Below are 16,810 nucleotides of genomic sequence, written 5' to 3'. Positions count from 1 at the left end.
GTTTCGAAAAACTGAGGGCTAATTTGTTGTTGGAATCAAACTCTGTGGTTATTTTGCAATATGCTGCCAGTTTTCCTCGTTCGACCTCTAACTATCCGGTTTATCTGAACCGGGTTTTCTTGTTCGACCTCTCACAATGAGGGATCCTGTGTTCGATACCCCTACGAAGTACGAAGTGATTACTGTTCTTTTTGCTGGGACTCGAAAAATGCCTGTGAGAGTGGTGGAGAATTCGGCACCTTCTCAGGTTTCAGGTATTGGATAAATATTCTCTATATATAAATTTTATCAACATGAATTTAATCTTGTTTCTTGTATTTTGCTTGATCTGAGCTGAATCATTGATTTTCAGTCATCCCACGCATAACCCAGATGGGTTCTGTATTCTGGGTTAGTTCTATTGTTAGATAAACTTTCTGGGTTTCTTCGATTATTTCAAAGAATTTTGTTCCATTTGCTGTGAGTTTTGTTTGGTTGCTTAGAAATCTGAGAGAGAAAATGGAAGGCCAATGGAAAACCATTATTTTTCTGCTATTGTGTGCCCCCAGTCGAAAAGAAATGACCCATTTTTTTGTTATTTGACTCAATAAGCTAAGATGGTAGCAAATCTGTTATTGTCTGGAGAAATAAGAGTTTGCCCCAAATTATTTGCGCAGAAGATGATGCCATTTTGGGGATAGACAAGCGCGAATAGAAGACCTTCAAAATTATGTATAACTGTTTGCAATTATGTTTCAAAAAACAGAAAGAGTTACCACTCATGTATTCAGAATGTTGTGTATCCCAATAAGCTAGAATTGGTTGGAAGAAATTTGAGTAGTAATTGATGTGATTCTTAATCAAAGGGATGCTTTTTATTTTGTCTAATTATTGAGACTTGCTAAATTTTTCTGTGCACAAAAAATTTGCTGCTGGGATTCCTAATCAAGAAGAATATTTAGGTAATATTGAAGAGAAAAACCCACCCTTCGCTTTAACAGTTGACACCTACCACATTTTGATCATATACTCTCACTTTTTTTTCTCGAAACCTCTATTTAGTAATTCAACATTGGCAAGACATTCACCGTCGATTGATCATTAATCCGGATTCTTTCTTTTTAGACCCTAACAAGAGAATATTACATGGGGGCGAACACGGCTTTGTTTCCCTTAAATCCCCCATAGAATAAGGGCTACATTACATTTTTGTTCATGGTTTGGGAACCTTCTCTGGCAACAGCTGTTGGGTATCCAGTCACAGCCTCCTACATACAGTTATGGTAACCATGAACTTTTCTTCCTTAGTAGAGGTTTATCAGCATCATCTGCTAACTGGAACTTCTGTTACGACCCTCTTAATGAACCTATTTCCTCTATATATGTCTCTTGCAGCAGCATCTGCTCAAAAGTTCTAGTATTTCGATTCGGAGGGGTTTAAGGTGTTTTACCAGTTGTATAAACCACATTCTTGTCAGGTTCATGAGTTGTTCGTCTCTTTCATTACTCTTGTCTCCTTCCTTCCTTTTCTTTTCTCCTTTTTTTTTTCTTCCATAGCAGAGTTTTCATCATCTTAGTTTATTCAATGAACCAGTAGAGTTCCTTAGTGCTTCGTCGTATTTGTGGTAATTCTTCTCCATCATAGGAATTTGCCCAAAAGTGAAAAACGAAAGACAAGATAATTTAGAGCATTTTCACCAAAAACTACATGCATCCATTTGCAAAGTAATCTTGCATGCCTGCAAAAGCTTTAACATGCTTAATTGCTTATCATCACACCTCATGCCTTCTAATATGAACTATTGGTTTCAGATTCTTTAGGTTTGTAGCAATTGTATGTAATATATTTGTTCTGATTTAAGCTTTGTCATTTTAGAGGAACTTATCAGCATTTTGGGGTTGAGCTTGGTCTTGAAAACTTCTTCAAACTATTTATTTCTGTGACTTTATCTCACCGTTATCAATCACTGTGTAGGTGCAAATCCTGGCCACACATCACCCCCTGCTTGTACACTTTTAAGTGTTGGACAGGTGAATTTCCACCTTCCTTTATGTATTTGTGTTTGTTTGTACCTCTTGAATTTTTTAAGATACTTCAATATTTTAAATCTGTTCAAGTGCTTAGATATAAGTTTCTCCATCTGCCTCTATATTTTCGATGGTTCACTGGAGGTGCTTTCTCTTGTTGCTTGAGTTTAAAATGATTGATCCTACTCTACAAGTAGTTGTGTCTTTTTTACAGGCATTTTCTGGAACTCAGAATGTTTCTAGCCTACAAAAGGACGAAGCATGGAGAGTTAACGTGAGAATCCAAGGTTGTGACCTTGATCATGGTTACCTTTGTGGCACAATGGAAGCTCTTAATGTTCCAATGGCAGACACACCAGTAAGCCCACTTGGCAATTAGGTTTTTGTTATTCTGCTGCACCTATTATTCTTGCCGATTTCACCCTCCAATTGCTATTATTGTCCCCCTGTGATGACTTAGCATTCATTAAATGGGTCTTTTCAGTTGATTTGTTTCATAAATGGGATATAGTATTGCTAGTATGATTTTGTTTTACGTTGCTCGTATATACTCGTGTTAGTTAGTCTTCATCCTTGATGCATGGGCCTGGGTATGCCCCCTTCTATTTCTGGTTTTTTCCCAATTTCATAAATTTTTCCTTAGTCCTTACAAGCCACCAAAAATACTTGCGTTAATGACCATGAAGTTAATTTAGCATGTCTCAAGTTATGTGATCATGAGCAAATACTTTTTTGCTTCAAGGTGGTTCTATAACTATTTAACAAACATTCAAACTAACGATAATTTTTCATGTCTTCAACTTCTATACTATCTTTTCACAATTCTTCCTTTACTTTTACCAACTACTGTTAAATTTTCGCTCTTCGCTTTGGTTTAATTGCACTACTTTCGACAGAAGTACCAGTAAGTGTCTTACATGATTCTGCAGTTACTGCTGAGCCTTTTTGTTTACCTGCTATTGTAGTACAACTCATGTGATCATTTATTTCCACTATTCATTAGTAAACTTCGCTGATATTTTCATATGTGATATTTCAGGTGGTAACCTTCTGGGAAGGGGAAATTGTTGATGCAAAGAATCATACATTCTTCACTGGAAAATGGGAAGCAACGTGGGTTCTTTGTCTCATTGTTTCTTTTGTTCTTTTTTTCTTTTTTTTTTCTTTTTCTTTTTTCTTTTCGTGTGTATGCTATGGAAAACATTTAGTTTATCTTTCTAGATTACCGAAAATAATCTCTTGTTAATATAATTTCTCTAGCTCTATAGATGGAGTGAGCCCTTTCCCTCATAGTCATTCTTCAAACTGCTAACAGGTCAGAAGTAGACATAAGGCACTGGACCAAGTTTCCATCTTTCTCTCCCCTTTTGGTAAGTACCCAATGTTTCTATTCAAACTATGTGGTATCTATCACAATCTTGTGCCATCTTAGTTGACGAAGTGTTTTACAGAGCCAAGTGGAAGTTGATGGCGGAAGATCTCTCGACCTGAGTAGCTATCCCTACATATTCATGGTAACCTATTTTTCAATTCCACTTGCGCGTTAATGAATTTTTCTCTTTTAGTAATGGCATGCCTTTATCTTTGATTTGTTGACTCTGCAGAGATGGAAAGAGCAGTACTTCGTGAATGTTGGAACTGACTGTGGGTTAACTATAGCTGGTTTTTACTATGTTTGCTTCTCTTGTAGTGACGGCTCCATCAATGGCTTCTATTATGATCCAAATAGCAGGTAGGCATCATCCTTGTTTGTAATCCCGATCATATGATTCCACAGTGCAGTATAAATCCCGACTCACTTGTTATAGCACATAATTGTTAAGGAAAAAGTTGTCTTTCCTATTTCCCCCTCAACATTAGTGGAAGAAGCACATAACTGATGAAGACATGTCAAACTTTGTGTGCAGTCCATTCCAGAAACTTGAGCTGAAATCCAACCATGAAGGAAGGTCGGGTTTCAGTTTCTCTTCATATGAGTTGCAGTAAACGAGACTGGGAGATTGTTTCTCCGTCTGGCGCCAGAGAGATTTTGGGCATTCCGTCAAGCATTCGCCCCCTGTGCAGTGGTATTTACGGGTAGTTGTGTTACAAAGTTCATGAAAGTTTAGGTGGCAGTCGTTGGATGAACAAAGACCAGTAGATGTGCCGTGCTTCTCCATTGTTTGTATTGTATACTCATTCCCATTGTTTAAACATATAACGGTAGAGTTCAATTCTAAAATTCTAGGCCTCTCTCTCTCTCTCTCTCTCTCTCTCTCTCTCTCTCTCTCTCTCTCTCTCTCTCTCTCTCTTAATAGGTGAAAATTTTGGCAACTTGTATGAAAGTTGTAATATTTTGGCTTTTACTTGGTATCCACTGGATGCAGAACCATGCCCTGCTTTTATGACTTTCACTGGGCGGGTTTTGCTTTGCACATTTTTTCGTACTTGTTGCTCAACTTGACCTTCGGCCTTGTCACATCCCAGGTGGACCAAACTCTACCCAAAGTACTCCTATGCTTTTCATTTATCTAGGTCTACCAACGGACCAGATTGGATCTGGATCTCATCGTAATCATTTCCGTCACATAACAAAGAAGAGAGTATGTGTGTAGAACAGATGCGATCTTGTATTTCCAAAGGATGTGGTGCTAAAACCGACTTTGATCGACAAGAAGTTGGATATGTTGGAGAGCATAACAAAGGATTTTGAATCACTGATAGAGGAGTAGTAGCAGCGGGGAGAATCAAAGCTCCAACTATGATTACCGATGGGATGAAGAAATCTTGAATAGAGAATACTCTCGATTTGTTGTGGTGGCACTGAAATATCAAGAATATTCTCAATCCTTATGACGAAAATTTTGTTGTGTTGGTAAAACAATAGTGAAAATTATGGTGAAGTAATAGTGGTTGTGATGGCGGAGTGGGCGGATGGAATCCGGCCCATTAGATTAAAGCAAGGAAGCAAGAAAAGGGATAAGCGTTAGGAGGTAGGAGCAATCACTCTTGCTATGCCACACAATCATACTTTTGTGGTTATGTGGTGCTAAAATAATGGTAGTGGTGGAGGAGTTGCATGAGGAGGTGTGATAGTTGTAGCGTTGTAGTGGTGGTATTGATTGTAGTTGATGAATGATGGCAGAGGTGTTAGGGTTGAGGTGTGGTGCCAACGGTGGTAACAGAGTAAAAGTGTGGTGGTAGCCATGGAGAAGTGATGCTGGACTAGATGGTGAATTGATGGTGGTGTAGAAGTAGTGTTACGGTGACAGTGTTGGTAGTGGAGAGATAGTAGTGCTCATAAGATTTTTGTAGCGGTATAATTGCTATCCCTTTTCATAAACTATACATTATTATTTTTATGGTTGAAAACAACCTAATTTTAGAACTTTAAAAATCCTCTTTATCGATACATTATAGGTCTTTATCCGATTTGAAATGAAGGAGATGCAAGCGTTTTACCAGTAGAATTTATATTTCAACTCAATGAGAGTAAATTGGTCATATCTTTTTATGTACAAATAGCTTTAAATCCAAACTACTTGGGTTCGAAAGTTCACTCAACAAGCTTTTTAACGGTTCAAACCTTGCGAAAATCGGAGCTTGGGAGTGTCTGGAGCGAACCCGAAAAATTTGACCAATTGCTAAGTGTTAGTGCACCTCAGACGCAAATCATTGCGCCTCAGGCACATTGAATCGCGCCATGGGCGCATTCTTGAAATTTCGTAACCTACCAAACTTTGCAATTTTGCCACGGACACTTCCGAACTCCTTTTTGCATGCGGTTTGAACCGTTGGAAAGCTTGTCTAGCCTACTTTAATTTCTAACAAATTTAGTTTGGCTCCAAAATTATTTATACATCAAAATATAGGACGACTTTACCCCCAATAGGTTAAAGAAAGCTAGCTAGCTAGGTTCTGTTGGACCATTTTCTTGACCCCCAGTCCTCCGTTAGATTTCTTCTGACTAATCTCATCCCATTTGACCACGTGCATTTTCTTTTTGTCATTCGAGTCACCCCAGAAAAATTTTCTCTGTAATTTCTCCAATTTCCTCGCAACAGCTGTTGGCATTTTAAATAGAGACATAAAATATAAGGGGATGTTTGCAGTTTTGGCATCACCTCATCGTTACACCATCACCACCTCCTCTCATCATTTCACGCACTATCACAACAACCACCTTGCCAGCATTCCACCACCATTGTTATTTCACCACCACCGACGCCACAAAATAGTTTCAAAAGTTCATAATGTTGAAATCTATCACCATCACTTCGCAAACACAATCTCCAATATCGAAGAGTGTTTTTTGGAATTCAAAACATTAAAGATTTTCTAAATTGTTTTGGATGGAGAATATTTCAGCAACATTCATCCCTAGCACTTCAAAACCATGACCACCACCAAAACAACATTGCGAGTATTATCACTTAAAAAAGAGGAAAATTTTTAAAATATCTCCCAAACTATACACTCAATGTCTAAAACATTCACTCCTGCTTTGCTGTACTCTCATACTTTTGTGATTATGTGGTGCTAAAATGATGGTAGTGGTGGAGATGTAGTAGTGGTGGTGGAGTTCCATGTTGAGGTGTGATAGTCGTGGCATTGTAGTGGTGGTGTTGGTTGTACGTACGTAGTTGTTGAACGAAGGCGGAGATGCCAGGGTTGAGTTATGGTGCCAACGGTGGTAGCAGAGGAAAAGGTGGTTGTAGTGGTGGAGAAGTGATGCTGGACTAGATGGTGGTGTAGAAGTAGTGTTACGGTGACAATGTTGGTAGTGGAGAGATAGTAGTGCTCAGATAATTTTTGTAGCGGTCTAATTGCTACCCCTTTTTCATACACCATACATTATTATTTTTATGGTAAGAGTCAACCGACTTTTAGAACTTTAAATATCCTCTTTTTCGATACGTTATAGGTCTTTATCCTATTTAAAATGAAGGAGATGTGAGCGTTTTACCGAAATGATTTATATTTCAACTCACTGAGACTAATTTGGTCATATCTTTTTATGTACAAATAACTTTAAATCCAAACTACTTGTATTAAAAAGTACACTCAACAAGCTTTTTAACGGTTTAAACCTTGCGAAAATCGGAACTCGGAGCCACTAAGGCTAAAACACATTTTTGCTCCTCTTCCCCTCATTCTATATTCCATTCAATACTCGCATTCTCAGTTCTATGGTATTTGTTCATTTTTTATAGAGTTTGAGAGAATTCATAAGGCATTCTAGACTTCATTAAAGCACAAAATCTGTTTAATCATCGGAATTTGCCTAAGACATACCCCCAAGACAATGCTTATACATTTATGAAGCCAAATTCCAATGTCCATATCACAAAAAATATCAATTGACCACTACGACTACCAAACCACCACCATTTTAAAACCTTGTCACCCCAGAAATACTATCTCCACTACCTCGACCGTAATCACCTCATCGTTGCACCATCACCACCTCCTCCCATCATTTCATGCACCATCATGACAACCACCTCGCTAGCATTTCACCACCATTGTTATTTCTCCACCACCGACACCCCAAAATAGTTTCAAATGTTCATAATATTGTGAAATTCCTATTTTCCTACTGATCCAATAATCAATAAATAATAGGAACGAAGAATAAACGATGAACACCAGAATATACGTGGAAAACCCTAAACGGAAAAAAACCACGGGAAGGAAATCATGCATTATAACTCATTGTACAGTTACGAACAAAACTATACTTACAACCTAGAATCGCTCTCGGTTGACCAAGGTTGATTGCCGAATCACTCGTTCACCGCACCCAGTGCTTGACCGCCGCTGCCTTGAATCACTCAAGCCTTCCAATAACCTGCGGAATCCACCGGAAATCCACCGGAAGAACACTTTGATTAGGAATCACAAAGTATGGAGAGGGCTCTTGGAATTAATCCAGAAGTTTGATGATCAATCAATCATATCTTTTTCCAAGAGACAAACTAAAAATCTCCCTTGGACATTTCTCAGTTTTGGAGCAAGAGAGGGGTTGCACTCATATATTCGGTAGTCTCGAAATTCCAAAAGACGCACATATAAATACATGCTAGGAAAAAACAGGAAGGTTGCTCGAGGAAGGTTGCTCGATCGAGCACTGTATATAACTTGTCTTTGAGTTGCTCAAGCATTGTGACTGGAAAACATTCCCATATTGCTCCACGCATGATTCTTTCATTCCCTTTTCTAATATGGCTACCATATGCACGAAAACCTCTTGACAATTAATTTCCTTCCATGAGCCAATTGCCTTGACAATCTCTACCTTTCTTCGTTTCCCTTTCTTGATATAGCATAAGCACGAAATCCTCTCGAAAATTCATTTCCTTCCATGTTAAATTCCTAAGCAGCCTCTACCACACTCAATTACATAATGTTTTTGATGTCCTTCCACTTCCAAAACAGACACTCTAAAAATAAATAAATTAAGTAATTAAAATGAAATAAATGGAGATACAAATCAATGTGTTTTTGTCATTAAATTTGCCAAATAAAAAAGAGACCTTACATATTGAAATCTACCGCCATCACTTCGCAAACACAATCACCAATATCGAAGAGTGTTTTTTGGAATATAAAACATTAAGGATTTTCTAAATTGTTTTGGATTGAGAATATTTTAGAAACAATCACCCAAAGCACTTCAAAACCACGACCACCACCAAAAGAACATTGCGAGTATTATCACATGAAAAAGAGGAAAAAATTCAAAATATCTCTTAAACTTTACACTCAATGTCTAAAACATTCACTCTTGCAATGCTGTACTCTCATACTTTTGTGGTTATGTGGTGCTAAAAATGATGGTAGTGGTTGAGATTTAGTAGTGGTGATGGAGTTGCTTGTTGAGGTGTGATAGTCGTGGCATTGTAATGGCGGTGTTGGTTGTACGTACGTAGTTGTTGAATGAAGGCGGAGGTGCCGGGGTTGAGGTGTTGTGCCAACGGTAGCAGCAGAGGAAAAGGTGGTCGTAGAGGTGGAGAAGTGATGCTGGAATAGATGGTGAATTGATGGTGGTGTAGAAGTAGAGTTACGGTGACAGTGTTGGCATTGGAGAGATAGTAGTGCTCAGATAATTTTTGTAGCGGTCTAATTGCTACCCCTTTATCATAAACTATACATTATTATTTTTATGGTTGGATTCAACGGACTTTTAGAACTTTAAAAATCCTCTTTATCAATACTTTATAGGTCTTTATCCAATTTAAAATGAAGGAGATGCGAATGTTTTACCAGAATGATTTATATTTCAACTCACTGAGAGTAATCTGGTCATATCTTTTTATGCACAAATAACTTTAAATCCAAACTACTTGGGTTAGAAAGTACACTCAACAAGCTTTTTAATGGTTTAAACCTTGCGAAAATCGAAGCTCGGGAGTGTCTGGAGCTAACCCGCAAAATTTGACAAATTGCTGAGTGTTATTGCGCCACAGACGCAAATCAGTGCGCCTCAGGCGCATTGCATCGTGCCCTGGGCGCATTCTTGAAATTTCATAACCTACCAAACTTTGCCATTTTGCCACGGACACTCCCGAAATTCATTTTGCATGCGGTTTAAACTGTTGGAAAGCTTGTCTAGCCTACTTTAATTTCTAACAAATTTAGTTTGGCTCCAAAATTATTTATGCATCAAAATATAGGACGACTTTACCCTCAACGGGTAGAAGAACAAATTGGTTCGGAAAAATCCTTGAATCAAACTAGCGTTAAACCAGATCGAAACCTATTTTATATAGATAAAGAGGGTATTCAAAGTACTAAACCCCTTCCCCTCATTCTATATTCCATTCAGTACTCGCATTCCCAGTTCTATAGTATTTGTTCATTTGTTATAGAGTTTTAGAGAATTCACAAGGCATTTCAGACTTCGTCAAAGCACACAAAATCTATTTAATCATTGGTATTTGCCTAAGACGTATGCCCAAGACAATGCTTATACATTTATGAAGCCAAATTGCAATGTCCATATCACAAAAAATATCACTTGACCACTACGACTACCAAACCACCACCATTTTATAACCTTTTCACCCCAGCAATATTATTGCCACTACCTCGACCATAATCACGTCATCGTTGCACCACCACCGCCTCCTCCCATCATTTCACGCACTATCACGACAACTACCTTGCCAGCATTCCACCACCATTGTTATTTCACCACCACCGATGCCCCAAAATAGTGTCAAATGTTCATAATATTCAAATCTATCACCATCACTTCGCAAACACAATCTCCAATATTGAAGAGCGTTTTTCGGAATATGAAACACTAACGATTTTCTAAATTGTTTTGGATTGAAAATATTTCAGAAACAATCACCCACAGCACTTCAAAACCACGACCACCACCAAAAGAACATTGCGAGTATTATCACTTTAAAAAGAGGGAAATTTTAAAAATATCTCTTAAATTTAACACTCAACGTCTAAAACATTCATTCTTGCTATGCTGTACTGTCAAATATACTTTTGTCGTTATGTGGTGCTAAAAATGATGGTAGTGGTAGAAATATAGTAGTGGTGGTGGAGTTGCTTGTTGAGTTGTGATAGTCGTGGCATTGTAGTTGTGGTGTTGGTTGTACGTACGTAGTTGTTGAACGAAGGCGGAGGTGCCAGGGTTGAGGTGTGGTGCCAACGGTGGTAGCAGACGAAAAGGTGGTCGTAGAGGGGGAGAAGTGATGCTGGAATAGAAGGTGGCGTAGAAGTTGTGTTACGGTGACAGTGTTGGTAGTGAAGAGATAGTAGTGCTCAGATAATTTTTGTAGCGGTCTAATTCCTCCCCGTTTTTCATAAACTATACATTATTATTTTTATGGTTGGAATCAACCGACGTTTAGAACTTTAAAAATCCTCTTAATCAATATGTTATAGGTCCTTATGCGATTTAAAATGATGGAGCTGCGAGCGTTTCACTAGAATGATTCACATTTCAACTCACTGAGAGTAATTTGGTCATATCTTTTTATGTACAAATAACTTTAAATTCAAACTACTTGGGTTAGAAAGTACACTCAACAAGCTTTTTACCGGTTCAAACCTTGCGAAAATCGGAGCTTGGAAGTGTCTGAAGCGAACCCGCAAAATTTGACAAATTGCTGAGTGTTATTGTGCCTCAGACGAAAATCAGTGCGCCTCAGGCGCATTGCATCGCGCCCTGGGCGCATTCTTGAAATTTCATAACCCACCAAACTTTGCGATTTTACCACGGACACTCCCATACTCCATTTTGCATACGGTTGGAACCGTTGGAAGGCTTGTCTAGCCTACTTTAATTTCTAACAAATTTTGTTTGGCTCCAAATTTATTTATACATCAAAATATAGGACGACTTTACCCTCAACGGGTGGAAGAAAAGAAATTGGTTCGGAAGAATCGTTGAATCAAACTAACGTTAAACGGGATCGAAACCTATTTTATATCGATAAAGAGGGTATTAAAAGTACTAAAAGGTGGTGAGAGTGAACCGTTAAAATAATATACTTTGATCTACGGAATGTTATTCAAAAGTAAACGACTTCTAGATCGTCGGAGACACTAAGGCTAAAACACATTTTTGTGCCCCTTCCCCTCATTCTATATTTCTTTCAGTACTCGCATTCGCAGTTCTATGGTATTTGTTCATTTCTTACAGAGTTTTAGAGAATTCATAAGGCATTCCAAAATTCGTCAAAGCACACAAAATCTGTTTAATCATCAGAATTTGCCTAAGACATATGCCTATAACAATGCTTATACATTTATGAAGCCAAATTCTAATGTCCATATCACCGAAAATATAACTTGACCCCTACGACTACCAAAGCACCACCGTTTTATAACCTTTTCACCCCACCAATACTATTACCACTACCTCGACCATAATCACCTTATCATTGCACCATCGCCACCTCCTCCCATCATTTCACGCACTATCACGACAACCACCTCGCCAGCATTCCACCACCTTTTCACCACCACCGACGCCTAAAAATAGTTTTAAGTGTTCATAATATTCAAATCTATCGCCATCACTTCGCAAACAAAATCTCCAATATCGAAGAGTGTTTGTTGAATATATAACATTAACGATTTTCTAAATTGTTTTGGATTGGGAATATTTTAGAAACAATCACCCACAGCACTTCAAAACCACAACCACCACCAAAAGAACATTGCGAGTATTATCACTTTAAAAGGAGGAAAATTTTAAAAATATCTCTTAAACTTTACACTCAATGTCTAAAACATTCACTCTTGCTATGCTGTACTCTCATACTTTTGTGGTTTTGTGGTGCTAAAAATGATGGTAGTGGTTGAGATGTAGTAGTGGTGGTGGAGTTGCTTGTTGAGGTGTGATAGTCGTGGCATTGTAGTGGTGGTGTTGGTTGTACGTACATAGTTGTTGAACGAAGGGGGAGGTGCCAGGATTGAGGTGTGGTGCCAGCGGTGGTAACAGAGGAAAAGGTGGTCGTAGAGGGGGAGAAGTGATGCTGGAATAGATGGTGAATTGATGGTGGTGTAGAAGTAGTGTTACGATGACAGTGTCAGTAGTGGAGAGATAGGAGTGCTCAGATAATTTTTGTTGCGGTCTAATTGCTACCTCTTTTTCATAAACCATACATTATTATTTTAATGGTTGGAATCTACCGACTTTTAGAACTTTAAAAATCCTCTTTATCGATACGTTATAGGTCTTTATCCGATTGAAAATGAAGGAGATGCGAGCGTTTTACCAGAATGATTTACATTTCAACTCACTGAGAGTAATTTGGTCATATCTTTTTATGTAAAAATAACTTTAAATTCAAACTACTTGGGTTAGAAAGTACACTCAACAAGCTTTTTAACGGTTCAAACCTTGCGAAAATCGGAGCTTGGAAGTGTCTGAAGCGAACCCGCAAAATTTGACAAATTGCTGAGTGTTATTGCGCCTCAGACGAAAATAAGTGCGCCTCAGGCGCATTGCATCGCGCCCTGGGCGCATTATTGAAATTTCATAAACCACCAAACTTTGCGATTTTACCACGGCCACTCCCGAACTCCGTTCTGCATGCGGTTGGAACCGTTGGAAAGCTTGTCTCGCCTACTTTAATATCTGAAAATTTTTGTTTGGCTCCAAATTTATTTATACATCAAAATATCGGACGACTTTGCCCTCAATGGGTTGAAGAACAAATTGGTTCGGAAAAATCTTTGAATCAAAGTAACGTTAAACCGGATCAAAACCTATTTTATATCAATAAAGAGGGTATTCAAAGTACTAAAAGATGGTGGGATTGAACCATAAAAATAACATACTTTGATTTACGGAACGTTATTCAAAAGTAAACCACTTCTAAGATCATCGGAGACACTAAGGCTAAAACACATTTTTGCGCCCCTTCCCTTCATTCTATATTCCATAAAGTTCTCGCATTCCCAGTTCTATGGTATTTGTTCATTTCTTATAGAGTTTTAGAGAATTCATAAGGCATTCCAGACTTCGTCAAAGCACACAAAATCTGTTTAATCATCGGAATTTGCCTAAGACATACGCCGATGACAATGCTTATACATTTATGAAGCCAAATTCCACTATCCATATCACCGAAAAAATCACTTGACCAATACGACTACCAAACTACCACCGTTTTATAACCTTTACACCCCACCAATACTATCGCCACTACCTCGACCACAATCACCTCATCGTTGCACCATCACCACCTCCTCCCATCATTTCTTGCACTATCACGACAACCACCTCGCCAGCATTCCACCACCATTGTTATTTCACCACCACCTTCAAATGTTCATAATATTCAAATCTATCGCCATCACTTCGCAAACACAATCTCCAATATTGAAGAGTGTTTTTTGGAATATAAAACATGAACGATTTTCTAGATTCTTTTGGATTGAAAATATTTCAGAAACTATCACCCACAGCACTTCAATACCACGACCACCACCAAAAGAACATTGCGAGTATTATCATTTTAGAAAGAAGGAAATTTTAAAAATATCTCTTAAACTTTAAACTCAACGTCTAAAACATTCACTCTTGCTATACTGTACTGTCATATATACTTTTGTGGTTATGTGGTGCTAAAAATGATGGTAGTGGTTGAGATGTAGTAGTGGTGGTGGAGTTGCTTGTTGAGGTTTGATAGTCGTGGCATTGTAGTAGTGGTGTCGGTTGTACGTACGTAGTTGTTGAATGAAGGCAGAGGTGCCAGGGTTAAGGTGTGGTGCCAACAGTGGTAGCAGAGGAAAAGGTGGTCGTAGAGGGGGAGAAGTGATGCTGGAATAGATAGTCATGTAGAAGTTGTGTTACGGTGACAGTGTTGGTAGTGGAGAGCTAGTAGTGCTCAGATAATTTTTGTAGCGGTCTAAGTAGCCCTTTTCAGAAATTATAAATTATTATTTTTATGGTTGGAATCAACCGACTTTTAGAACTTTAAAAATCCTCTTTATCAATACTTTATAGGTCTTTATCCGATTTAAATGAAGGAGACGCGAGCGTTTTACCCGAATGATTTACATTTCAACTCACTGAGAGTAATTTGGTCATATCTTTTTATGTACAAATTACTTTAAATTCAAACTACTTGGGTTAGAAAGTACACTCAACAAGCTTTTTAACGGTTCAAACCTTGCGAAAATCGAAGCTTGGAAGTGTCTGAAACGAACCCGCAAAATTTGACAAATTGCTGAGTGTTATTGTGCCTCAGACGAAAATCAGTGCGCCTCAGGCGCATTGCATCGCGCCCTGGGCGCATTATGGAAATTTCATAACCCACCAAACTTTGCGTTTTTGCCACGGACTCTCCCGAACTCCGTTTTGCATGCGGTTGGAACCGTTTGAAAGCTTGTTTAGCCTACTTTAATTTCTAACAAATTTAGTTTGGCTCCAAATTTATTTATACATCAAAATATAGGACGACTTTACCCTCTACCGGTTGAAGAACAAATTGGTTCGGAAAAATTCTTGAATCAAACTAACGGTAAGCCGGAACGAAACCTATTTTATATCGATAAATAGGGTATTCAAAGTACTAAAAGATGGTGGGATTGAACCATAAAAATAAAATACTTTGATTTACAGAAAGTTATTCAAAAGTAAACCACTTCTAAGATCGTCGGCGACACTAAAGCTAAAACACATTTTCGCGCCCGTTACCCTAATTCTATATTCCATTCAGTACACCCATTCCCAGTTCTATGGTATTTGTTCATTTCTTATAGAGTTTTAGAGAATTCATAAGGCATTCCAGACTTTGTCAAACCACACAAAATCTGTTTAGTCATCGAAATTTGCCTAAGACGTACGCCCAAGACAATGCTTATACATTTATGAGGCGAAATTCCAATATCCATATTACCAAAAATATCACTGGACCACTTCGACAACCAACCCACCACCATTTTATAACCTTTTCACCCCACCAATACTATCACCACTACCTTGACCATAATCACCTCATCGTTGCACCATCGCCACCTCCTCCCATTATTTCACGCACTATCACGACAACCACCTCGCCAGCATTCCACCACAATTGTTATTTCACCACCACCTTCAAATGTTCATAATATTCACATCTATCGCCATCACTTCGCAAACACAATCTACAATATTGAAGAGTTTTTTTTGGAATATAAAATATTTACAATTTTCTAAACTGTTTTGGATTGAGAATATTTCAGAAACTATCACCCACAGCACTTCAAAACCACGACCGCCACCAAAAGAACATTGCGAGTATTATTATTTTAAAAAGAAGGAAATTTTAAAATATTTCTTAAACTTTACACTCAACGCCTAAAACATGCACTCTTGCTATGCTGTACTGTCATATATACTTTTGTGGTTATGTGGTGCTAAAAATGGATAGTGGTTGAGATGTAGTGGTGGTGGTGGAGTTGCTTGTTGAGGTGTGATAGTCGAGGCATTGTAGTGGTGGTGTTGGTTCTACGTACGTAGTTCTTGAACGAAGGTGGAGGTGCCAGGGATGAGGTGTGGTGCCAACAGTGGTAGCAGAGGAAAAGGTGGTCGTAGAGTGGGAGAAGTGATGCTAGAATATATGGTGAAATGATGGTGTTGTTGTAGTAGTGTTAGGGTGACAGAGTTAGTAGTGGAGAAATAGTAGTGCTCAGATAATTTTTGTAGCAGTCTAATTGCTACCCCTTTTTCATAAACTATACATTATTATTTTTATGGTTGGAATCAACCGACTTTTAGAACTTTAAAAATCCTCTTTATCGATACGTTATAGGTTTTGCATGTGGTTGGAACCGTTGGATAGCTTGTCTCGCCTACTTTAATATCTAACAAATTTAGTTTGGCTCCAAATTTATTTATACATCAAAATATAGGACGACTTTGCCCTCAACGGGTAGAAGAACAAAATGGTTCGGAAAAATCCTTGAATCAAAGTAATGTTAAACCGGACCGAAACCTATTTTATATCATTAAAGAGGGTATTCAAAGTACTAAAAGATGGTGGGATTGAACCATAAAAATAACATACTTTGATTTACGGAAAGTTATTCAAAAGTAAACCACTTCTAAGATCGTCGGAGACACTAAGGCTAAAACACATTTTTGTGCCCCTTCCCCTCATTCTATATTCCATTAAGTACTCGCATTCCCAGTTCTATGGTATTTGTTCATTTCTTATAGAGTTTTAGAGAATTCATAAGGCATTCTAGACTTCGTCAAAGCACACAAAATCTGTTCAATCATCGGAACTTGCCTAAGACATACGCCGATGACAATCCTTATACATTTATGAAGCCAAATTCCACTGTCCATATCACCGAA

General features: G+C 38.2%; 1 protein-coding gene across 1 annotated transcript; it reads left to right on the top strand.

The window, feature by feature from the left end:
• Positions 1–4,352, top strand: LOC131326430 (uncharacterized). Its single transcript, XM_058359216.1, has 8 exons — positions 1–254; positions 1,955–2,010; positions 2,222–2,365; positions 3,047–3,120; positions 3,323–3,377; positions 3,459–3,521; positions 3,612–3,739; positions 3,915–4,352. The coding sequence occupies exons 1-8, from the start codon at positions 137–139 to the stop codon at positions 3,991–3,993; spliced, it is 717 nt and encodes a 238-aa protein (XP_058215199.1). The 5' UTR covers positions 1–136; the 3' UTR covers positions 3,994–4,352.
• The last annotated feature ends 12,458 nt before the right edge of the window (positions 4,353–16,810 follow it).

The sequence above is a fragment of the Rhododendron vialii genome, chromosome 5a, assembly GCF_030253575.1.
Source record: "Rhododendron vialii isolate Sample 1 chromosome 5a, ASM3025357v1".
Taxonomy (NCBI): Eukaryota; Viridiplantae; Streptophyta; class Magnoliopsida; order Ericales; family Ericaceae; genus Rhododendron; species Rhododendron vialii.
This window is presented reverse-complemented; position numbering and strand designations above follow the sequence as displayed.